This window comes from Mesoplodon bidens (assembly GCF_964165515.1).
Source record: "Mesoplodon bidens genome assembly, chromosome: 5".
NCBI lineage: Eukaryota > Metazoa > Chordata > Mammalia > Artiodactyla > Ziphiidae > Mesoplodon > Mesoplodon bidens.
Genome location: NC_138161.1, coordinates 122,454,066 through 122,481,025, shown reverse-complemented (window position 1 = coordinate 122,481,025; position 26,960 = coordinate 122,454,066). Strand labels below are relative to the sequence as shown.

General features: G+C 39.8%; 1 protein-coding gene across 2 annotated transcripts in view; it reads right to left on the bottom strand.

Annotated features, from left to right (window-relative positions):
* LOC308618136 (ubiquitin-conjugating enzyme E2 E2) overlaps positions 1-26,651 on the bottom strand; it is a 349,746-nt gene extending 323,095 nt beyond the window's left edge. For both annotated transcript variants that reach the window (XR_014015969.1, XM_081235585.1), the window contains exons 1-3: positions 26,530-26,651; positions 20,307-20,490; positions 12,434-12,484 (exon numbers count right to left, since the gene is read on the bottom strand). Coding sequence is in view for 1 of the 2 variants with exons in the window: in XM_081235585.1 (XP_081091711.1) it covers positions 12,434-12,484; positions 20,307-20,482 (227 nt within the window). In the remaining variant the exon portion in view is untranslated. The remainder of the gene's footprint in view (positions 1-12,433; positions 12,485-20,306; positions 20,491-26,529) is intronic.
* Between the last annotated feature and the right edge of the window lie 309 nt (positions 26,652-26,960).

Genomic DNA, 26,960 nt, shown 5'->3' with positions numbered 1-26,960 from the left:
ACACAGAAGAGGGAAAATCTGCTCAACCAAAATTTACCAGCTCCAAAATCCACAGTCAGGAGTCCCCTGCTGGCTGATTACAAAGCTACACTCAATTTGGTCATGTCCCAGTCCAAACCCCTAACTTCCTAAAATGATGGCAAGCAGGGGAATAACCAAATGTTTCAAATATGGAGAATGAGGACGTCAGAAACCACGCACAACTCTATTTCTCTGTCAGCAGCCAACCCACTACCTCACACCTCTGCTGAGCTCAAAAACTGGAAGAACTGTTAACAGTTTTTCCCTGCTTGAAAGTTGGACACATCTGGCCCATACATAATTTGGAGACGGAGAAAGAATCAATTTTAGATAGCTACCATAGGATCATCTTGATAAATACTTACTAAACGTTTTATCACCTACATTTACATATTTGGGGAGACTACCCTACATTTATTACTTAAAACACTTTGTCCGTTATATGATTCAGAATACTATCTATAATTCATATTCCATGGTTTTTAAATACGTTTCACCTTATATAACATAGGAAGTTATTAATTTCCCATTAATGCATATAATTAAGGACGCACTAGGTCTGCTACACAAATATTGGAGACGTCTTCTAATGTTATCTTTGGGGTCCACTTTACCTTTTAGGCAAAGCTATCTTATAATGAGGTTCTTTTGGTACTGCAATAACTAAAGCCACTTAGAGATAGTCCAGGCCATTTAAGTAGTGCAAAAAGTGCCTTATACCTAACTCAAATTTAAAGCAAAATGCACAAGGTTTTGTTTCAATGTATCTATTCTATGAACTCTAAAAATTTCTAAAGGATTTGACACCAATGCAACAGGACTGTAAATTTAATTTCTTTGCCCCCTCTTAAAATGTGTCCTTCCTTTCCCCCACCTCAAATCCCAGTTGTTTGAAAGTAGTATCATAACACTGTTCCATATCATTTATGAACCAAGCTGTGATACATGAGGGCTTGGCTAAGAAGACAAATCCTTTCTCTTACACTGGAGAATATGACAGGCAACACAGAAAGAACTGAGAGAGTCCTCCTAGCCAATCCCACCCTACCTTAGTTAAGAAGGCCTGACTCCCAAACCCTTATTCTACTTTCTCAGATCCGAGACCACTGTCCCTGCCCCAGCAGGGTCAGGCTAGCCCTAGTCCCCCTCCTGCAGACCCCCTTCCTCACCCACCGGACACCTGGAATCCAAAGACTGCACATATTGGGCTGCACTGCCTGCTAACTTGAGCCTAACACCAGAATGTCCACTGCTTAAAGCAATAAGCAGTGCTGCCACTCTTCAGAAGCTCTGCCCTGGCTGCGGGAAAGGGTTTCCCTCCAGCACCTGCGCTGAATCTGTCACCTTCTTCCAGTTCATCACTTGTATGCAGGTCTCAGATCATTCTGCTCCGACACATTAGGCCACAGAATTTTGCCCCAGCCTACAGACATGACAGCCATCTTTCCACAAGATTGAACAAAAGTTTTAAAATAAATATCACTTAATAAGATCATAAATAAAACAGCAGTCCACATGAACGTATAAAGAGCAGCGGTCGTTTCTTTAGTATAGTCTGTCATTTGAAATCTTTGAAAGTCTGAATTTTCTTTTAATTCTAAGATGCTTAGCTCATGGAAAAATTATGTCAGAAAAAACACATACCAAATAAAATATAAATTTTCTTCATTAACATTTATTCAATTTCTAAGGAGGCAAATATTTTTTCCAGGACCAAAGGGAGGAGGGGGAAACCATGAGAATTCAAACAGTGTGTTACATAGTTTGATAGACTTGAAGGCATGTTTACTGGCCAAATGAATATTCAAAAGATTTGCATTAGATGATTGTCAATTTATATTGGTATTTGACTAACACTAAAATTTTTATTTCTTCACTATGTCATATAAGTGGAGTTTATGAAATAACATGTCATAATCTGGGGCCGATGAAATTACTGCATATTCGTTAATGTCTCTAAACCCCACACCAGGCTCTTATTTCCACATGTTCTTCATGTATCATCCTTTTCTTATAAATTTGAAAGTTATAAATAGAAAAGGAAATAAAAGCCTCACTTACTAATTCATATATGGAACTGATAACAAATAAACTGGCTGTTTTAAATAAAATAGCCAGGCCAATAAACTATACAGATTACATGCCACAGGCTCCAAGAAGGCAAAGGAGAGAGAAAAAATGAGTCACAATCCATGATGAGGAAGACAAAGCTCATAAATTATACTTCATCCGTCTGGAGTCCAGCAGCTGGGAAATACCATCCTAGTACTACCTTGCATGTGACACCTGAAAATCCCTCTGAAATGAGCAAACAGGGTCATTTTCAATCCCTCCAGAGATGGGGCACACACTAACTACCTCCTGAAGCGGTCCATTATTTCTCTGGACAGCTCTGAATGAAGACGAAGCCTTTTTATCAAGAAGAAAATAGTTTCCTTCTAATTTAACACAACACTGCTAGTTCTACACCCTGAAACCACACAGAATCAGATGAATCTCTCTTCCATTTGATGGCTCTGAAAACAGTTAAACACGGCTATGATGACTGACTCCCCACTCCACTAGACAAGGTAACTCCAACTCCTTTCAAATGTACTCTGTGATCATGGATAGGAATTCCCAAGTCTCCTTGTTTATGTTTTGTTTTGTTTTTTGAGGTTCATATTTTTTTAACATCTTTATTGGAGTATAATTGCTTTACAGTGGGTGTTAGTTTCTGCTGTATAACAAAGTGAATCAGCTCTACGTATACATATATCCCCATATCTCTTCCCTCTTGTGTCTCCCTCCCACCCTCCCTATCCCACCCCTCTAGGTGGACACAAAGTTAATTGTATCCAGATTTTCTAAGTGTATAAAACATATCCATTCTGTCAATGCAATAAGCAACATACTGACCTATCAGAGCTGAATGCTGGACCCGGCTTTGTCATGAAACCGTACTTCCTTGGAGAAGTGCTGTTTTCTCTCTGGGCTGGAGAAAGTGCCAGACCATAAGCTTTCCTGCTTGAATATCCTATGAGTTTATCTAAATGAAATACTTTCAGGAACTTCCCTGGTGGTCCAGTGGGTAAGACTCTGTGCTCCCAATACATGGGGCCCAGGTTCAATCCCTGGTCGGGGAACTAGATACCACGTGCATGCCGCAACTAAGAAGGCTGCATGCCACAACTAAGACCCAGAGCAGCCATAAATAAATAAATACTTACTAAAAATAAATAAAAACAATGCTTTCAATACCGCTTTCATTTTGTTAAAAAGTAAAAATTAAATATTTAACCAATACTTTATAATATTAATATTTACAAGGGTCTTTTACTTAATTAAGGGCACCACGTGTAATGCTCTAAAAAATAAGTTAGTTAGGGGTCCCTGGCTGTTAGACTATAATGGTGGTCGGTAGGAAGGGAGGGGGAAGACAAATGAATACATAGCTATAAGCACCTTAAAAAGGTCAAAATGACCTTCTAGTTTAATATTACCTGAAATTAAAGTTAAGCATAAATTTAAGCTTGAGAAGTGTTTATTTTTCTAGGACTGTAACTATGTGACAACAGTAGTCACTGGTCATATATGATTACCTAAATTTAAATTAAGTAAAATTAAGTAAAATCAGAAATTAATTTACTCAGTTGGATTAGCCACCTTTCAAGCGCTAAATAGCCACTGCACTGGATGACAGATACAGAATACTTCCATCATAAGAGAAAGTTCTATGGGGCAGTGCTGTTCTAGACTGATTCACCTATATCTATTTTGCAAACAGAAGACAGCACAGCAAAGACCCAAAACCCTTGGTCTCTAACGTCAGAAACACCAAGGCTGAAATCCTAGTTGTGCCACTTACTTGCTGTGTGACCTTGAACAGGTCATTTAACCTGTCTGAGCCCATCTTCCCACCTATAAAATACTGTCTAAAACTAGTATCTACCTCATGGAGAGTTATGACAATTAAGTGAGATAATGCTGGTTAATTACAACAGGCAGTACACGGCCTCAAACACTGGCAGCATTCAACAGACGTCAGCTTTCTAGTATAAGCAACTGTATTTATTCACTCATAGGTACACTGAACCTCAAATGAATGCTAGGATTTGAAATATAGAGATTAAAGAAAGAGCTCTCACCCAAGTGGGTAAGTTAGGTAAAAGAGCTGTAGTATCAGGAGGCCTGACAGCAACGGGGTATAAGAGTGGGAAGTGGTGGATCCCACGTGGCTGGAATAGCAGGAATCAAAGCAGAAACCTCGGCTATGGCAGGAGGGCGCTACCTCTCCTTTCAGTGGTCTGAAATTATTGCTAGGCTTCCTATTCTAAAGGGGAAGAGTGGAGGGAGAGAGTCTACCTGTTATGTACTTGACTAGAAAGTCAATTTTAGCTCTGGCTTTACCTGACTGCATGACACATTTTAGAATAATATGCTGCTTCCACACAAATATGGAATTTGTTATACCTTTAAAGGCATCCCATTAAGTCCCTAACCTAAAGTATACAGACATTCTAAATAAACAGTTCTAAATGAACATTTACAAAAAGCACAGTCAGAAAGCAAACTTTGGTAACGTTAAGTTTAAAAATCAAAATTTACATTGTTCTCAATATAAAAAATACTAATAAAGTTTTACTTGTTATTTGCAATAATGCTTAGCTGATAAAAGATATTTAAGCCAATGAATGTAATAATCACTGTAAAGAAATGCTTTGGGTGCACTAAAGGATAGTTTTCAGGACATCTTAAAAGGTAAAACAGCTATGGGAATTAAAATATTACATGCTAGAGAGTAATATAACACTTTCTATCTAAAGTGCTTAAGTAATAAATCTGAAATAATAACCAGTTATAAAACTGGGCAACCTAAAATAAGTGACAAAATGTTCTGTTGCTATTATAAAATATAATCCCTGTGTAATCATTTAATGCATGATTCTTCAGACACATTCTTATACCATTTTTAAGGCAAGAAAGATTAGAAAAAATAAAAAAAATAAGAGACCACAAGTAACGGGCACAACATTCACTTTACCACTCAACATTTTCTTTTATTATGAAGTAAACATTTTAAAAATCTACGGTTAAAGGCATATGTTAAAAAATAACATTTTGGGGCTTCCCTGATGGCGCAGTGGTTGAGAGTCCGCCTGCCGATGCAGGGGACATGGGTTCATGACCCGGTCCGGGAAGATCCCACATGCCACGGAGCGGCTGGGCCCGTGAGCCATGGCCGCTGAGCCTGCGCATCCGGAGCCTGTGCTCCGCAACGGGAGAGGCCACAGCAGTGAGAGGCCCGCGTACCGCAAAAAAAAAAAAAAAAGACGCACTACAGCATTCTGCTAACCAATACACATTTACATCACTTTTCAGTTATTCGTACTATTTATTTACTAATAATTTTCCTTGCTCCAGAAAGAGTCTGAGATGGCTTTAAAAAAATGTATGTGGTAGAAAAGGACAAAATGAAGAGAAGATATAAGGTGGAAAAAAAGAGTAAGAAAATAAAATACAACCAGAGTTGAGGTTTCTACACAAAATGCAGTTAAATACTAAAATCGAAGAATAAATAAGGCTCACAGTTTCAGGGCTACCAAAGTAAAGAGGGGAAGCATGATCAATTTTAAGATTTGCAGAGCCCATAGATATTGGCAGTTCCTGCCAACAGTGCCATCATTTTCCTGGTCTTGGTTCTTTAAGCATTTTATGTCTTATCTCTCAATTAGTTGTAACCAGCTCTGTAGGATTAGGAACTGCATCTGCATATCTTCTTGCAGGCTATACTTGTCCTACCACAGATCTAATATTAAGCCCTCAGTAAATACTGAAGCGTAGGGGAACATGACCTAGAATCAGCCTGAGTAACAGGGAAAAACAATTTGGCATTAAAAGTGCAGACCCCGAATTAGGAACTGTCAAATGTAAAGAAATCCTTTACCTGGACCAGTGCCGGTAATAATAACATAACACGGACATATACACCCATACGAACACACACACAAGGGAATGTTATAGAAATCACTACACTCACAGAATTACTTTTCAAAATGTTCCAATTAAATATTGTTTCATGGAATTCAGGAATATAAATCAAGCACAGTACAAATGATACTTTGGATTGCCTCGCATGTTGATTTTTTTTTGTTTTTTTTCCCCTTAACTGAAGCACAAATAGCTAGCCACAAATTTAATTTTTAATGTATTTCTCTATCTACTCACACATGTTGGAAAATAAAGGATGAAAGATCAGAAAACCTGGGTTCAAATCCAAATCAATCATTTCTAGTTGTGCAACCCTGGGCAAATTATTTAATCCCAGGAGCCTCACAGGAAAGACTAAACTGCATCATATATAAAAATCCTTTAAAAGCTACAAAATGCTACATACATATTACTATAGTAACCAAAAAGAGAAAAATAATTAGGGACAATCATTAGATTTTCACATTGCTGGCTCTTTGTAGAGCTCACACCTATATAGACGCTAACCCCAATGTCTACCTCAATGCTTTCCCGTTCTGTAATATAGTTTTGGAAACTGTTAACCCCCACACACAGTCTTCCTACATGCTGTCTCAGTTACTAGGATCTGGAACATATATTTTCCTCTGTTACATGGCTCTCATCAACAGGAAGGTGAGACACTAGTCAGGTGTATGTCCAGTCATGGCCTCCTCTGTTCTAGCAATGCCTTAACTAATGAGTTAAAACAATGAAACGTAAATGAGACGACTTACAGTTTCTGATTCAAAACGACTACAGAGATACAGTCATCAAGACTGTGGTACTGGCAGAAGGACAGACATAGATCAATGGAATAAAACTGAGAGTTCAGAAATAAATGTTCACATATACGATCCATTGATGTTTCAACAAGGATATGAAGCCAATTCAATGGGGAAAATGGTCTTTGTAGCAATGGTGCGGGGATAACTGGGTATCCACAAGGAAAACAAGGACGCTGGACCTCTACCTCACACCATATACGAAATAGATCAGAGATCAAAATATAAAAGCTAAAACTAAAAAAAAACTCTTACTAGAAAACTGTAGGCGTAAATCTTCTTCGTCTTGGATTAGGCAATGAGTTCATAGAAATAGCGCCAAATGCGCAAAGTAACAAAAGAAGAAGTAGATAAACTGGAGTTCATCAAAACTTAAAACTTTTATGCGCTTCAAAAGTAACTATCAAGGAAGTGAAAACACTAGCCACAGAATGAAAGAAAATATTTGTAAACCATACATCTGATACGAGACTTGTATTCAAAATAAACAACACAACTCAACAACAAAAAGACAAAACTCAACTTAAAAATGGTCAAAGAATTTGAATAGACATTGCTCCAAAGAAGATATAAAAATGTCCTTTAAGCATATGAAAAGATGGTCATCATCACCATTATTCAACAGGGTAATGCAAATCAAAACCACAATGACATACTACTTCACACCTGCCAGGATGGCTATCATTAAAAGACAGAAAATAACAATTGCTGAGGCTATGGAGAAACTGGAACTTTGATACACTGCTGGGAGGAAGGTAAAATGGTGCAGCCACTCTGGAATACAGTCTGGCAGTTCCCCAAAGGGTTAAACACAGTCACTATATGACCCAGCAATTCTATTCCTGGGTATATATCCAAGAGAAATGAAAACAAATGTCCACACAAAACCCTGTACACAAAGGTTCAGAGCAGCATTATTCACAATAACCAAAGAGTGGAAACAATCCAAACATCCATCAACTGATGAACAGACAGATAAAATGTAGTACCTCCTCACAATGGAATATTATTCAGAGACAAAAATAAATAAAGTACGGATGGCACTACAGCATGGATGAACCTTGAAAACATGATGCTTCGTGAAAGACGCCAGTCACAAAAGGCCACGTACTGTATGATTCCGTTTATATGAAATGTCCAGACGGCAAATCTATGGTGACAGAGAGTAGACTGATGGTTGCCTAGGGCTGGGCGGTGGCAAAATTGAGAGGGAATGGGAAAGGGGTGATTGCTAAAAGATGTGGTGTTATCTTTCTGGGGCGGCCAAAATGTGAAGCCGATTGTGATGGATGTAAGACTGTGAAGACACCAAGAGCCACTGAATTTTATACTGTAAATTACACATCTCAATAAAGCTGTTACAATTAAAAAATAAAGCAGAGCCTGTGTTCAGTGAGTAGATAATTGAAACATAACAATAAGAGTAAAAACTGCTAATATAACTGAATTACATCCTCTTTTTTAGTATCTCCTCCTTTTATTTGCTCAATTAGTAAATCAAAAGTCAAATCCAAATGGATCATTTTACCACAGTCTCTACTTCCAAGAAGTAATAAGGATCTCTGTCAGCTCCATGCTCATAAAGCTAATATAAACTTGGGCAGTATCAGATCATAACAGAATTTTAACTTAGCTTTTCTCTGTAATATAGAGAAACAGGTTATCCTTAGGATGACAGAAATTTTTATTTTAATGCAGAAATTTTTCTAGCTAGCTGCCAGTTTTCCACTAACTTCAGGGAAATATAAATGAAAACACTAACACATTTACAGATTTAAAATCTGTGTTTTTGACAACTGTGAAGAGTCCTGAAAGTCACAACTTAGTCATCTACAAGCTAAGCTGGTGTGCAGGGCACTGAGGTCGTGAGCAACTCTAGCCAACAGCCCAGCACCTCCAACTCAGCTGGCGGTACCAAAACATTCATGGATCTGCAGCGGTCTCAGGAGAGAGCCCCTGCAAATGTCATGGGTCAATTATGATATCAATCATGATAACTGAGACTAAGGACTTCCCTGGTGGTGCAGTGGTTAAGAATCCACCTGCCAATGCAGGAGACACAGGTTCGAGCCCTGGTCTGGAAAGATCCCACATACCACGGAGTAACTAAGGCCATGCGCCACAACTACTGAGCCTGTGTGCCACAACTACTGAAGCCTGTGCGCCTAGAGCCCATGCTCCGCAACAAGAGAAGCCACCTTAATGAGAAGCCTGCGCACCGCAATGAAGAGTAGCCCCCGCTCGCCGCAGCTAGAGAAAGCCCGCGTGCAGGAACAAAGACCCAACGCAGCCAAAAAATAAATAAATTTATTAAAAAAAAATAAGACTAAGCAAAATACATTCTATTTACAGAGACTACTCGAAGTATATAACCGAATTTCACACAAATTATGTACAATTTTCTATGCCCACAGCCCTACAGATCTTAAAATTTTATGAACACAAACTGTTATCTTAGATATATCATAGTTTTGTTTTTAAACATTAATTCTAATGTTATAATATAAAAAAGAATTAATTTTACGCAGCCAAAAAAGAAGACAGTATTATTGCATTTTTACCTCAAAGATGATTAAAAAAAAAGTGAAAAGAAAACCAAAAAATGTATAGACAGGTGTTTCCTATAAGAAGAAATAATGTAACTTATTGTCAAAGTGTTTTGTGCATGCTCTTTTAAAAGATTAAGTTTGTTCAAAACCAGAAAGAAAAAAAAACTTAAACAATACTGCAGTAGAGGATAAACACATGCTAGTTCCCGCAATACAAATCCAAGAACTGCTTACCCGGACATCACATAAGAGATGCACTGAGACCCACAAGCCCCATCTCTAACCTGACATACACACAGAGCTGGGCGGTACTAGCCTCTTAAGTTACAGAAAATAAGAATAAACCACACTCCAAGTGGAAGGTGACACACACCCACCCTCACCGAGACAGCTAACAGATAAAATCCTTCTCCACTCGGATTGCCTGAACGCACCGATGCTTCCCCACACATGATCTTTACCTGCGACAGTGAGTTAACAAGTACCCAAGCCACCAAAAAGCAGGGCTGTGAGAGGCACGTGTCCCAGGAAGTGTAACACACAAAGGGAATACTTAGGCGACCGGGGATTCTGACTCTATCAGGCAGATGGCTTTAATTACTACACTTCTATAAACTAATTCATTACAGTCAGTAGGACACACATGAAGACGGCACAGCACTTTTAGAAAATCAACCACAAAAGCACTGTTAACCTTGTGCCAAAAACATGTCCAACCAAAATTGTTCTACCTTCTCTTTCTGAAGATAGTGACCACATTCTCATTGAAATATAGATGGGCAGATTTACTATAAACCACAATCAAATATTTGACACCCAAACTCCAAAGGCCACAGCAATCCACTCAATACAAGCACATGAACGTCTAAGTGAAGTAGGCAAGCACGCAGGGAACCTGGGGGTGATCACCACTTCCCAGCCAGCCCCAGCACAGCGGATCCTTTGCCACGGGGGAGCACCACAAACATGAAGGTGGGCATGATCTTCACGTCTGCGTGATCAGTCCAATCAACTATTTGGGGATCAATAAAAGGATCTAAAGACACTTTAGCAATAGTCCTTGCTTCTAAAGCAAATTTAGTTACCCAATCTTCACATGGTTAAAAGGATTTCATTGCAAATTTCCGAAAGCCAGCAAATCAACCAAACAAGGTATCTTTCCTACAGTGTTCTATGTCAATATCTCAATAAAAATGGGGGGAAAATAAAACTAAGTAGGTGTCTTTCCTGAAATTGTCTGAGGGAGGGGCTTATTATGTATGACATCTACATTTTTAAATGTAAAACTATTACATATATTTTGCTTACATAACCAGTAATGATACTTTAACTAAGGCTCAATGAAAAAGTAAATCCCCAAATTTCAGATGATACCATAGTTAAGCTTTTCTTTTTTACATTAAATAGAACTATAGTTCAATTATTTATTTAAATAATAACCATTATGTAATTCCTTTCACAGACTCTTCAGTTTCCATGCATGTTTACAATATATTGGTTTAATCTAAGTTAAATTATTATTTGTAGTAAGTCAAGGCTAAATTAGACTAATGCATTAGAAAATAATATGATAGTAAAGTTGCAAACAGTCTAATCGTCACATGATATTATATGTGGATTTCATTTATCAAAAGTGAGCCTTAAACAAGCTCATCAAAACAAAGCAATTAGTTTATTTTGCAAAGAATCTGTTGTCAAAATTTAAGCAAGGAAGTGTATAAACTAAGTTCACATATTTACCAGTTCAGTTGTTTGTAAAAAGGTAACAAAAATATGAGGTAAAACACAGTTTATTAAAAAAAAAAAGATTCAAACCGTTAAAACAAATATTATCCTAAGAAACAAGGGATTTTAGTTTAATTCAAACTGAAGTTTTTCCACAAATCAATCCACTTACACAAATTGGCCACCAAAGCCTAAACAATGATCTGTCATCTGAAACAGCTTTGATGTAACATAGTCTTAAGTGTGACAAAAAAAGTCTTACTATTAAACAGTTTTTCCTAACAAAGAATCATTTGTTCTAGCTGAGTGAAACTTTCTTCGAATGTTATTATTGCAAGTTTATATACTATATATGACTCTCATGTAAAGAACCAAATTAAATTCACCACAAACATTAAGTCTTATTAGAATTTTTCCTACACAAAATAGCTGTCAACTAGCCACAGATCCATCTGCAAAACTTTCACTTTCACTAACAACCATAGTTGCTATCTTTGCTTTCATATAAAAACAAACTCAGTGGAATCAGAAATCACACCCAACAATGCACTCAATATTGGAAACCTGCCCTCTCACCTCTGATGCACACCACCACCAATTTAAACGACAAAAACTCCACGCTGGCCTGGTTTCAACACTGAGCTCACATCAAAACAGAAAGAAATGTCTTAAAACAGCCAAACAGCCATCTTGCAACTACTGCACCAGATGCAAGATACTGTTTAAGGTGGGAGATAGTTTCTCTCCTCTTTCCACTATGTACCTGCACATCATTAATCATTTCTGGGCAAGCACTTTAACTTCCTACAAGTAAACTCAGACCAGAAAGTTGAGGGTGTGTGGTCATAAAGGAGAGAGCGTTTTAAATTCAACCTGCCTCCAATCACCCGTTCTGACTTAGTCACAAGCCATGACGACAAGAAGTAATGTAAACCATGAAGAACACTGTTTAATGTTCCAGCACTTTTAAAAATCAATTTCCAACAGGATAACAATTGAATAATTATCAAATAGCAAATATTTTAGCCACGCTGTTACTGCACCATTGAAGAAATCATTTAAAACCCTCACGCCTCTTCCACTAAAAGGTGACTGTATTTGTTACCCTATAATTTCACTACCTTACTGTTATTGCGTTACTGTTTTTTTGGTGACGCCACTCTACCACTGCAAACATACTTGCGGAATATCCCATTTCTGCAGAGACAACCACCACCACTGTCTTCCACAGTCATTAAAGTCCAAACCACAATGATGTTTTTACTAACTAATCAGGCTACAACAACAATAGTTGCGCATCAGACCAACAGTTCAATTACCTCTTCTGCAAAAGATACAAATAAATAAAAATCCGTAAGTACTTACCTACAGTTGGGAGGCGGGTCCAATGTAATTTCTGCAAGTTCCTTCTGAATTCTTCAAAATAAAGACAAAGAAAGTTACATTAAAATGTCTTCACTCTTTTAATATTTCATTAAAATTATACTTTTACACTAGTATTTCCTGTTTGTATGCTTTTAATTTGAAATACTAATACTGTATAAATCATCATATACAATACCAACAAAGTAGTCATTTCTGCCACAGTTTTGACAATGCGCCTACAAAGAGTAACGAGACTGGCCACCATCGGTGCTTGCAGCCTGTGTTAGCAACACTATGACTTCAATGAAAACTTCGTTAAGCCACTGCTAACACTAACCAAAATTTCTAGTTTAAACTGGAAATGTTTGCCACACTATTTATGGATCATTCCAACTTCTGATCTGTACTAGAACATTCCATATAGGATGGAAAAATGATCATATTAAGTTGAATCCAAGCATCCTGACTGAGCCAATCAACTGGTGAAGAAAGGATTATCAGGATCTCATTCTAAAACCCAAAACCGCTATCAAAGTATAAATGGTATTATTCCCTGAAGCCTCTAGGTTGGAGCAAGTTGAGGCTTTCAAGTTTCAATAAGGCTTACTAGAATTCCTTCATTTTAAAGTAACTGCATGAGCTTTGTGCAAAGGGGGGGAAAAAAGAACTTTTATTTTAAAAACGTGTTTTTGCCCTCATGAGTTATTTTCATCTTTTATTTTTAACTGCACCTAACCCCCTATACATATACAAAGGCTAACAGTGCTACACTGTTTTGTAAGAGTATACTTAGCAACCTTCTATCATCCATGTATTATTAAAAGCAGGCTTTGTTAAGCCTAATTTTTTTAAATTCTCAAAACCATTTCTTCTCCTCTGCCTGGGTTTTAAAATATGAGATTCACTAACTGCTGGATGCCTGTTCTTTTGGTAATGACAGGTGACTAAAAGTACCATAGAAAAATAAGAATTTTAACAAAGACATTTATTCTCAAACAGTTTCATTCTATGCCTTTTTCAAGACAACAAACGGAAGCTCAGAACTGGTGCAAATCCCCCAGAAGGACTGCCACCAACCTCCCAAATGAAGCGCATGGTCCAGATATAATGGTCACTTCTCTAAGCAATGTGACTCAGGGTTGGGGAGGCATTAGGAAGTAGAGTAAGACTAACAAATTTAAAGCCCAAAAACCTATTAATTCTGCTATCCCATTAACTGAGGATTCTTGGGCAAAAAGACTGCTCACACCTGCTCCCTCTCTTTAGGCCTCAATTTTCTCTCCTGTAAAATGAAGAGGTTCTAACTAGGACAAATTCCATGACCTCTTATCATTAGAACATATGATTTCCTTTTAATATGGACTCTGTGATGTGTTTATATGCATTTAAAGTACATATGGCCCAGAATTAAATAAGAGAAATATCAAAGATCTGATATAGGAGACCACCCTTTGTGGATTTCACACAAAAATATAAATAAAACAGGCACTTGAAAACAAAATGGGTAAGTCCAGGTTAAAGACAGCAAACTGAGAACACACACATTCACCTCCCACTCCTTCAGGACCCCATGGTAATGGGGGGCGGGGGGAGCAGGTGGAGATACCGAAAGTGCAAAAAGGAATAAACTGCAAAGAGAAGGGGGTGGTCACCAAAGGAGGAGAAATTTCAGTGTATTTCTGGAAGACAAAGCAGATGGGTGTAGATCAAACAGGTTGAGATGGTCAAGAGGGGATTGCGGAGTACATAAAGATTAAAAAAGACCTACTATTTGGGGAGTGGGGAGAAAGACAGTCAGAAATCCCAGAAGAGATTACATTTTCTGCCTAAGAAAATCATAGATCGAACAGGAAGGAAACTAATACGTAAAATAATTTTAATCATGTAACAGATATTAAGGGATAAAACAGAAAGATTTGACCTATTTCACCTAAATGCTATGACTCACTGGGGAGCCCTGAGATCATAACACTGGACTTAGAGGAAATCTAATCCTAACACCGTGTTTGGTCTGGCACTAAATATTTACGTAAACGTACAGTTTATTGGCCTTTTACTTACAGATAAAGCGCAGAAGACAGGTTGTAGTTGCACTACACAATGAAAACGTTACTAACTTTGAAGATGTGAAATTGGGTGTAGCTAATAGAAGCCAACAAAAAGTGGATGGGGTGGTGTGAGTAGATGGAAAGAAGAACAAAGGTACTAATATCCCCATTTTACAAACGAGGGAACCAAGGAATACTGCTGAAATGTGAGGGAATAAGAAATAGTGGCTTAACTATATTATTTAGTTTAGAAAGACAACCAATACTCTTTCTTTTAAATATAACTATCATTAACTGGGAGGAGGGAAAAAAAAGAAAGCAGGTGAACAAGCTACATCCTCAAATGTCATAGCAAGGAGACAAAAGATATTATTTAAGTTAACAATTCAACAAGTAGGTATGTGCATATGATTTAGGGTTGTGCAGAAAACCAGCAGCAGGACAAACCAGAGACAGCCAAAGGAATGCAACTGGGACAGGGAGAGTGTGTCAACAGAAAACTGTTGCTTTTCATTAAAAATGTCTCTGTGCTGTTTAATCTGTTACCAGAAACATGAATAATTTTCGTAAAATTTTTCTATTTAAGTACAGTTGATTTACAATATTGTGTTAGTTTCAAGTGTACAGTAAAGTGATTCTGATATATACATATATATATATATATATACACACATACCTATATAAGTGTGTGTGTATACACATCTATATACTTGTGTTTTTAAAATAAGAGGACCAAAAGAACAGGCATTCAAAAGAGCACGCTTAAACTGTCAAAGAAAACTATTTTTAACATAAAAGAACTTCTTTGGGATCTTCAAATAACTCATCTTGCTTTATACTTATACTGTCCCGTTTGGTTTAAAAAATTGATGTCATAATTTTGTCACATAATTCTATAATGGAACTTGAAACCCCTCCAGATATCTATAATTCTAAATCTAATTATTCAATACAAAAAGCAATCTATAAACTTGCAATTGATAAACTTGACAATTCTGAGCAGTGAGTCAATATACTATAATATATTTTGAGCCACTGCTACCAAAGAATGGCTGTATTTCTCTTGACAGAAAAGATTATACTAAGAATTGCTATTTAAACGGTTGCAAGATGTCCTGCTGTTTTCAATAACAGCAATTCAATTCTATCTCAAAAGTTGTAATCATGGTATGTATTAAGTTTCTCAGTCTTGACACACGGGGTAAGGAAGGCAGCTATTTCAGGCACTGTCCCTTGGGGTGACGAAAAATGAAAAAGTATCAATAATTCACACTTACTGTGTACCTTTTACATGATGATCTTAGGCTACTAAAAGTGAATTAAATAAATCTCACAGAATTTTCTAAGTATTACCGTTTTATCAGTCCCCATTTAGGAAACTAAGGTTAGTAACTGTACACTGCTAAGGTGAAAAGACAAGCAATTATCTTGCTAAGTCAAATAAACAAAAAGACCTCTCCTCTCTCTTATCAGAACTTTTAAGACAAAATTCTTTCTTGAGACATAAATCAACTAGGCAATAGCCTAACTCGAATTTCTGTCCAGCAGTGCCACTTCCTTAGTCGTTATGATACAGAAGTCAGTGACTGCACATGGTTACGGAGTCAAGTCAGAAGCAAAATACAGACTAAATTTCACTTTGTAAGACTTCACCCAATACCTTAAATGTTCCAGGAATGGTAAGAGTATAGCACATGACTGTCATCTGCTAAAAAGAAAGGGGAGTGGAGGACGGGGGCCACAATCATGATTCATTCAGCTTTGACTGAAGAAAACGGCACCAAAATGACACAAAAATGGAGGCAATATGAAACATTCATTTTAACACCAACATATTGGACTTATGGTTCAGAAAAATGAAGCGGTGTATAGGTATTGACATGTTTAAAAGACAAACATATTTTAGGCTAAAGAAAATTCAGTAACTTACTCAGGGCCAAACAGGACATGAATATATGACATGGGAATTCACAAAGGTGTTTGCTTAACAGTTATTATTTTAAAAAAACCTTCATCCACTTAGATGACTCTCTATATTCTCCTACCGTCCGCATTCCTCAAAACCTTCCAAAATGAATTCATTCTCAAGAAGAAAACATCATGCAACTAATTACTAAAATTTTTTAAATCTCAAAGTAGTCTCTGAATTAACCCAGAAAACACAGAGCCATTGCAAGTAATAAACCTAGAGTTTAATTCTGAATGGTGATACGTACCACGTGCCTGTGAATCTAAAAGACCACTGATTTTTAAGACACCCTAAATTAATGATTGTGCGCATCAACTGTAAGATGCATCCTGATTTCAGGAACATTAAAAAGTTTTTAAATGCACATTCAGAATCAAGAAAATACAATAATTATGAAAGATTATCTATAAAGAGTATTACTTCATTCTTATGTGGAAAACAAACTTAGATGAGCCTATATAATAAAAGTTCACACTGGAATACATGTACACTGAAATCAACCTTTCAACCTAACAAAAATTTAGAGTCTAAAGCCAAGTATCATCCCTAGGACAGTATTATATTTTATCCAGTAAAATCACAATGTCCATTCTGAACAAAGGTAGTATGCAATAAATGTGATTTAAAATTCACATTTACAGGGACTTCCCTGGTGGCACAGTGGTTAAGACTTGGAGCTCCCAATGCAGGGGGCCCGGGTTCCATCCCTGGTCAGGGAACTAGATCCCACATGCATACCGCAACTAAGAGTTCGCATGCCACAACTAAGGAGCCCGTGAGCCGCAACCAAGGAGCCTACCTGCCGAAACTAAGACCTGGTGCCACCAAATAAGTAAGTAGATAAATAAATTGAATAAATATTTTTAAAAATTCATATTGACAGACAGTACAGTCAATTCAATGAAGAGCTCAAAATAGATGTTTTATTGAATTGACTAGTCCATTTAATGAAATCATCAAAATTTGTTACTTCAGGCATAGTCCAACTACAAATAAGACAAATATATATATACAAAACAAATATAACTAGAGGTATAGCAAATATACCAAGAGTGATACAGACATTATCGAGAGAACAGAACGTGATAAGAGAATGCCAATTTTTTAAGAAACAAATTCAAGCCAAAGAAGAGCAAAAATGCATCAAAGAAATAACTAAAATCTCCCTCTTAACTCTGAAGAAGACAGAAATTAATTTTTACCATAGTTTAAATAAAATTCCCAGGAATTCCCTGGCAGTCCAGTGGTTAGGATTCTGCACTTTCACTGCTGGGGCCCAGGTTCTATCGCTGGTCAGGGAACTAAGATCCCACAAGCCGTGGAGCACGGCCAGATAAGTAAATAAATAAATTTCCCATTTAATACTTTCTGTATCCAACATTACTTCTCTGTAATACATGAAAACTGAAATTTTTTTTCAAGAAAACATGTTTCTGCACCTAATTATTAATTCTACAATTATAGCACATTTTATGCAAGTGAACATCTATGTGCAAAGTACTTTTCTTGAGTTACTATAAAAATCTGAGTTTTTCTAGTTTAACAAATAGCGTTAAGTCCTCAGAGTTTAACATATACCTCATTTTCCTAAAGTTTATCAAATGGACTTGGAGAAATATCACTGTAGACTTTAACTGGCTGTGAGGACGGGACCGTTATTATCCCCATTTTACAGAAGATAAAGGTGAGGCTTAGGAATGTTAAATTATGCATCTAATATCACAGAGAGACTAAATGCCAGAACCTAGAATCAAACCCGGATCCAGACGATTAACTCTGGCTCACAAAATGACACTATTTGGAAAAGACGTCTCATCTGAATAGAAATCATTTATCAATAATAACAAGTTAGAATTTTATTTTGAAACTGCCTCTAACTTGGATCTTCTGAACACGTTAGTACTGGGACTCTAATCTCCACAGAAGATCCAACTCCTACAACACACTCAAGATCTAAGGCAGCCAGTAAAAAACTATCGTGACCCTATTATGTTAGGCACTGTGGTGAATTAAAAAGATGTTCAGTCCCTGCGCTCGCTCGTGAGTCCCAATGTTCTCCTCAGTTGTTAGAACTTAAGCAGAGACGGTGGGGGAAACAAAATTAACCTTCACTATCAACTAAATTGGGGAAAAGGAAAAGGGAAGAATTAAGTTTTTTGTAGTGGGTTTTGGGGGGGGGCGGTTTTTTACTTAAAAAATTAGCAGTGAGGCAGCATTTTTATATTTAAAACAAATAGTAAGTGACTAAGTCACTTCCGACACTGTCCCGTAAACCACCCAGAGACCATCTAGAGGAAGGTCATCAATCACAGTTTGAAAACCACAGATTCACAGGAATCTATCTGTCAGTGGAGGGATTTTTTTCAGCCAGGAAGCAACTCAAAAGACCCTTCTTACTCTCAGCAGTGCAGTAATACCAGTTGCTATTATGAGCCAATCAGACACTGACTGATTAGAGTTTCTCCATTCACATGGGCCACAATGTGTACTTGAGTACCTCCTACCCACCCACACCCACCTCCTCTCCTTCATCTAAATGCCTATGTTCTCCACCCCCACCTTCCTTATCCGCTCTAACTCCACCCCCACTTCCCCGCAGCAGGGCATTCTGTGTTGCCACCAGGTCCGCCAGCTGAGGCCTCCTGGATTTGTGGTGTGACAGCAGAAACAAACTGAACCCTTTGCCCACGCTGGCATATTCGCGTACAGAGGCTCGAAGGTTTAAAGTTCAAGGCCACCTGACTGTCACACAGCTCTTTCAACAGAGGTCAGGGGTCAGCAGCACACGTCTGGAAAAGGGAAACTGAGAACCCTAGTCCCTTGGAGCGGGCTGCTCACCGCCCACCGTCACCCTAACACCTCTCCCTAGAAAGTCACGTCCTGCCAGGGGCCTGAGAAGCTTCTTCCCAATCCTGTGGACTGACTAGGCCAGACAGAAACAAGGTCCACTAGCCCACATGGTTTATAATCTTGGGGATGGGTTCCCCCTAATTCACACTACCGAGTAAAGTACAAAGCTATCATTCAACATTCAGACATTCCACTATGCCTAAAATTTAGACTGCTTTTCTTTATACTTCCTATTTGATATCAAAAAGGTATTAAAACAAGAACAGTCCATCACAGGACCAGGCAAGATTCTACTAAATTCAATTCACCTTTAAATTATTTACCAAGAGATATTCTGTAATGTAACAATATTAGAGCAGGTTTCTCTGCTGAGTCCAATGACATGCCAATCATCATAAGCAACTGATGTGGCAATAGGGAATCACTCAAATATCTTCCTTCCAGATCTAGCTATTCTCTGCAGAAAAAGAAAATCTGTATCAAGACTGAACCACTGCCTAATACGCTGAAACCAAGACCCATTTGTTACTAAACTCCTGCATTTCTCACTTTACTAACAGGAGTAGGAGGAAATACAGTACCATCCATCCAGTAACTATTTCAATGGACTCACACTCTTTATTCTCTGCTACTGAACAGAATACAATATTAATGGTCAAGGAACCATAAATCAAACCATCACACTTTTACATGCATTTCCCTATACATACTCACCTAACAATACATAAACACACACGCGCGCGCACACACACGCACACACACGCACACACACATGCTATGGATATGTACTTTATAAATTTGCCACGCTGTTTAACTGACTTTAAATACCAAAAAGTTCATATTGCATACAGTTAAAACCATGAAAAAGAAGTAATCTTGAAGAAGAAAGAAAAGTCCATGAACTTCATGGTCCACATCCCAGATAAATGACTAAATGCAAGAGAAAGACAGAACTTAAGATGATAAATTGATACTGAAACCGAAGAGGTCACAATAGTTGCGGTACCTTTTAGCACTAGTGGACAACTTAGCAGCTGTTTTGCTGGATATTTTCCCCTCCTTTTTCTTGGGCTGAACTTGTTCTCTCTCTGGCTCTTGCTGGACACTTTCACGCTGGTCTCCATCAGAACTTCCTCCACTAGTGCTCGGACTGTCATCCACTCTTTGGGCCTCAGTGGACATGTTAGATCCTGGATCAGAGAGTTAAAAATCATTTATTCAGTTGTGGGAGGACTGCAGTAAGGCACCTCAAGAAGAGAGAGACAGGGCTTCCCTGGTGGCGCAGTGGTAGAGAGTCCGCCTGCCGATGCAGGGGACACGGGTTCGTGCCCCGGTCCGGGAAGATCCCACGTGCCGCAGAGCTGCTGGGCCCGTGAGCCATGGCCGCTGAGCCCGCGCGTCCGGAGACTGTGCTCCGCAATGGGAGAGGCCACAGCAGTGAGAGGCCCGCGTACCGCAAAAAAAAGGAAGAGAGAGACAATGAATCTTAGACGAACCAAGGAAAGCTCACTATAAAATGAATGACTTGGTCACTTTACAAAACAGTTTTGGGAGTTGCCAAAACTTTTCTTTCATCCATTCAAAGTGTACTGAGGAGAGAAATGAAAAGATACAAAATATGTACACAAAATGCTCATAGCAACATTATTCATAGAACCAAAAAGAGGAAACAACTCAAATGTCCACTAACTGATGAACGGATAAACCAAGTTTGGTATATCCAAACGATGGACTATGACTCAGCCACATAAAGGAATGAAGTATAGTATCTACATGCTACAACATGGATGAACTTTGAAAACATTATGCTACGTGAAAGAAGCCAGTCACAAAGGACCACAAACTGCATGATTCCATTTATATGAAACATCCAGAATAGGTAAATCCACAAAGACAGAAAAGTCAATAAGCGACTGCCAGGGGCTGGGAGTGAGGAAAGAATGGGAAAGGGCTGCTAATAGGTGCAAAGTTTCCCTTTGGGGTGATGAAATGTTCCTAAATTAGATAATGCTGATGTTGTACAACTCTAAATATTCTAAAAACCACAGAGTTACACATTTTCAAAGAGTGAATTTTACAGTACGTGAATTACACGGCAATAAATCTGTTAGCAAAAAAACCTGAGGGCCCACTGCCCACCAGGCACTGTGCTAGGCCCTTTGGTCCCACAAGCATGACAAATCTGACCCAGTGGGTAAGCCAACTTGCTAAGTGCTGTAACAGAGGTTAGTAAAAACAGCCACAAGAACAGAGGAATGGGGCACACTTTCACACCAATATCACATGAATACATCCTCCGGGCTGGGCTAAGGTCAAAATCCTCTAAACCAGTCAATTGTCTAAAGTAACCTTTGTGATAACAGAAGAACACAGAGGCCTCCATGACTCTAGATAAAAACTGAGCTGTATCACAGTGCCAGCACCGATCCGACAATATACCAAGCAACCATGTTTCACAGGAGATGAAGGCTTTATGGAAACACTGAAGGGTTCTTTTTTCTTCCCCCCCAGTCTGATGAAATATCCCTCAAGGCTTTCAAATTCCCTGTGCCCTGAGCTCAATGCTCCACAAGCAACTCTGATTACCAACTCAATTTCCTCAATACCTTGGTACACAGGTATTGTAAGTTGTTATAACCTAGATAACACAAAAAAAGTGCCAGTCCTCTCTTCGCAACTGTCATTCTATCATAATCAGTTTCTGAGCTTGAGTGCCATGAATACATCCCTTGTGACCCGGCTAGCTTAGAGTTTACTGAACCAAACTGACAAACCCAAACTGACAAACCCACACCCAGACTCTCACGATGTTGTCACCTCATAACCACTTGAGATGGTGCAGCTACCTTCTGAGGTACGTCTTCTTCTTTTTTTTTTTTTTTTTTTTTTTTGCGGTACGCGGGCCTCTCACTGTCGTGGCCTCTCCCGTTGCGGAGCACAGGCTCCGGACGCGCAGGCTCAGCGGCCATGGCTCACGGGCCCGGCCGCTCCGCGGCATGTGGGATCTTCCCGGACCGGGGCTCGAACCCGTGTCCCCTGCATCGGCAGGCGGACTCTCAACCACTGCGCCACCAGGGAAGCCCGTACCTCTTCTTTAAAAAACAAAACTACCTTTAAGAAGTGACATTAGGGGCTTCGCTGGTGGCGCAGTGGTTGAGAATCTGCCTGCCGATGCAGCGGACACAGGTTCGAGCCCCGGTCCGGAAAGATCCCACATGCCGCAGAGCAACTAAGCCCATGCACCACAACTACTGAGCCTGCGCCCTAGAGCCCGTGAGCCACAACTACTGAGCCTGTGTGTCTGGAGCTTGTGCTCCACAACAAGAGAGGCCGCGACAGGGAGAGCCCCGCGCACTGCGATGAAGAGTGGCCCCCACTCGCCGCAACTAGAGAAAGCCCTGGCACAGAAACAAAGACCCAACACAGCCAAATAAATAAATTAATTAATTAATTAAATTAAAAACAAAAGAAGTGACATTAACAACACAAAATATACCTTTAAGAATCACAGATAAATGGGACAAATTCCTTTTGAAAAAGATACTATGTTACTCTCAGTCAAATCAGGACTTGAAATAAAACTGTATTTGACAGATTGAGAATTAAGAATCAATACGTAAAAGAGAGACATCTCAAATAAAGCACTGTTTTTTATTACTATAATCGGTCCAAATGTATAGCTAGCTGACAATGATTAAAATTCATCATCACCAAAGATTTAACTTGTAGCTTGCTCTAAATCAAAGTGATTTCCTAATACAGACCTTTAGTGGTTGAAATTTGTATGGTAACACAAACCAAAAAGCACTGCAAGAGAACGGAGGAATCAGGAAGTACAGGGGGTGAAGAGTCAACAGAAATTCCTGAACGTCTCCAATAAGACAACATGCAAACACTGCACCACCACCCTCTCACCCTCAACGGCCCCCTCCTCCATGCAGCTCTGAAACACACAGGGAACCCTGACCGCTTTTCTCTCTACCCTGTAAATGGAGAGCATGAGTCTCCACAGCCGTGACATCTTTTATGAGCACTAAAGTCACTTAATAGAATCCTGAAACACACAGGGAACCCTGACTGCTTTTCTCTCTACCCTGTAAATGGAGAGCATGAGTCTCCACTGCCGTGACATCTTTTATGAGCACTAAAGTCACTTAATAGAATCCTGAAATTTTATATCAGTATGTTTCACATCTAGCTCTAACAGTCCTAACGTATTTCTTGCTTTTTTTTTCTTTTCATTGCTATTTCACTTAAATTCTCACCCTTGGATTTAACACTGACTTTTTTTTCAGCTTACTTCTTTCAGTAAAAGAAATATATCAGAAGTTTAAAACCTTATAAGTATGTATATAAGAGCATGTTAGATAGAGCAGATGTGCATGGGAGTAAGAAAGAGAATAATTCTCAGAGAAAGGCCCTCAGATACAGCAAAATGCTGCTGGCAATATTTTGAGATATGTGAAATGAGTGAGAAATTATTTTATACGTCTTAAACCAGAAGCAATCCATTATATGACAAACATTTGGAAACCTAAATAAAATTCTTTTTACTGAACCTCCAGCTTCAGTTTAATAAACTATGCCTAGAAATTCAGTTGTGTATTACATTAGTTATAAAGCTACACGTTCGTCTTAATATTTTTATTTATGTGTAACTACATAATATCTAATAATGCCACAAGTATATATAATTAGTTAAAAGACTACTTCATGATATAATCTGAGCCATAATCTGAAACCCAAATTTCAGAAACTGCTCCAGAATATCAGAAGACTAAAATTAGTCTCACTAGAGAACTACTAAAATACCCAAATAGATGTATAATTTCTACAGTTTCACAATAAGGAAAAAAGATTATTTCCACTTTTGACCTAAGATACCTTATTTTGTCCAAAGCTTAACCTACAGATGATAAATTCGCTCAAGGCCACGAATAACCACTATAGAAACAAAGTTTTCATATCTTTTTCAAATATCAAGAGTAAGGGGAAATTCTGTGGCTGTTGGTTTTTGAATGCCTGCTTACAGAAAAAGTACGGGGAAAAATTAAGTGACAACTAATCTTTATTGAGAAAAAACTGTCTATAAGCATTTTAATTAGTTACAAGACTGGTGTTTTGTCTCTCTGAAGTACAAATGAATGTAACTTCCTGAATTAAAACTCTCTAAATGTTATCTTCTAAATCAGTGCTTTAAAATCATCTTTTAACATTAATTCCTAAATAGCTAATTTGATCCAATTATCTAGAGTGAAGGTAAACTTGAATCCCACCATTATAAACATAGAGCTACTCTTCCATGATAGTTTCAAAGATATTAAGATACTTAAATTTATATTTTTGCTTTGTACTCAAAGTAAAACCTGGCTTCTAAATATAAAATAGTAAAGTAGAACTTTCCTCAAATACGAGTTATATTAAGAGTTTAGATATCGTTCTTTCTTCAACACACACATTACCTAAACCTGTATTAGCTATGTACTCCATATTGTAAATTACAGTCTTGGAAATTAGCAACATCCAAAATGAAACTCACATGTTCCATAAAAATGAAATGATTTGGTTATAAATATTACTGATAACATAAAAACAACCATAGTCACTCCATAAATCCGGATTACTGTCCAGATAAGCCTTATAAGTGTACCTCACGGTATAAAACTGCAAAAGCAAGTGTGCCTTTGAGCTTTTACAACAGGAAAACGCATAATTCTGTCATCTGATTTCTTGCTATTTGTCTTCCCACTCACGTTTCCAAACTTTTCTAAAATGTAAAATAATTTATATTATATGCAGAATATCTAGCAATAGCCAGCTTTGCACTTACCTGCAGAGATATTTATGCACGAAATAATCGTGGAACACCCAAGTTTTGAGGAAAAGGTGCTATGTCCTGGAGGGGAGCACCTTTCTATAATGGGGTACGACATTATATGAAACCCTCCGTCATTGGCATCAGCCCACATACAAAACTCTAAACAGCCAAGGAGCATCCAAACTGAGTAAACACAAATATTTAGATTCCCAAGGTCCAGACTGAATTATCACCTATTCAGAAACATACATTTTTAGGAATCAGGGATTTTAAAAAAAACAACAACAAAAAACTAAGAAGAACTTAAAATCTTTCTGAAAGGCGAGATACTCTTAAGGTAAACCCTAGCATTTCCTTTTTTACTCTTAAATAGAAATATTTGAGTAGACGCTCAAGAATACACAAGGCAAGACGATGAATCTTGAAGACATGCAAATAGGTCTAACAGCCACCGAGCACAGGATGAGGTCTTTCTAAAGCGGCCTTAATTTCCTTAAGGGAAGATGGATTGGACATTTCTGGTCGGTCGTGGGAAAAAAACCACAAGAAGCTACGCTTTATCTTCATTAGAAATGGTAAAGGGCAAAAGGATCAAAACACTAAGAGAGAAGAGAGAGGGAGGGGGGAGAAGAGGGGGAGGGCGGGGGGAGAATCCAGTTTCGAACCAGGCCAGTGGGAGCTGGCTGCAGAGAAGAGGTTGGAGAAAAATGGGCTTGGGCTCCAAACTGTGACAAGCGCTGGGCTTCACAAAAGATCAGGACAACACACACTCCACACCAGGGCAAACACAAACACACCCCACCGGGTCTCCAGGCGGGCCCCGGGGGGGCCAGCCCCTGCACTCGCCCGGAGAGACACCATGTGCTGCAATTATGCAATTAGTGAAAATAGCAGAAGACCGAGCCGGGCACTTTCCACCGTGACATTTATCCTGTACTTTTGCAAAGACTTAGTTCCATGATGCGGCTGGAGAGGGATGGGGAACCGAGAACGGAAGGGGGTAGAGGATGGGCAGGGAGGGAAGAGGCAGGAGGAGGGGTGGATGGGGAGGAGGGGGAGGGGTGGAAAGGGCGAGAAACCGGGGCAGGAGGCTCGCGGGAGGGGGCGCGGGGACGGGGGCACGCGGGGCGCAGGGAGGGAACCGGGGCCCGAGCGGCACCGAGGGGAGCGGGGGATCGGGGCGGGGGCCCAGCGGGTACCTGAGGGAGGGGCGTCCGCGCAGGTCGCGGGCTCGAGCCCCAGCCCGGGGAGAGGAGTCTGCGGAGGCGCGGGGGAAAGGGGCGCAGAGGAGGCCCCGGTGACGGGATGTCCCCGCGGACCGTCCGGTCACCGAACCCGGACCTGCGCACCGCGCACCGGACCGCCCGGCCACGCCTGTGTCCCCGCCGCGCCCGCGCCCGCCCGGACTCACCCCCGGCGCCGCCGCCGCCGCCCCCGGCCGTTCCAGCTCCGGCTCCCGAGGCTGCTGCCCGCGGCTGTCGCTGTGGCCGCCCCTGAGTCCTGGAAAGTAGAGCCACCGCCTCCGTGAGCCGCCGCCGCCGCCCGGCCGTCCGCGCGCGCGCCCGCGACTGCGCGTGCCCCCGTGCCCGCCCGGGAGAGACCGCGAGAGCGCGAGTCCCACGTCGGCCCGCCGCGCCGCGCGCCTCCCTGCCCCCTCCCCGCTCCGCCCCTCCTCCGCGGGCGCGCGGCCGCGAGGGGGCGGCGGCGGGCGCGCGCACGGCGGGGCCCCGCGGCCGGGCGAGAAGGCTGAAGGCGGCGCGGAAAAGTGAAGTGACAGCCGGGTCCCGGCAGCGGGCAGCGGCGGGGGTGGGCGAGGGGCGTCCCATGGGGAAGGAGCGTCCG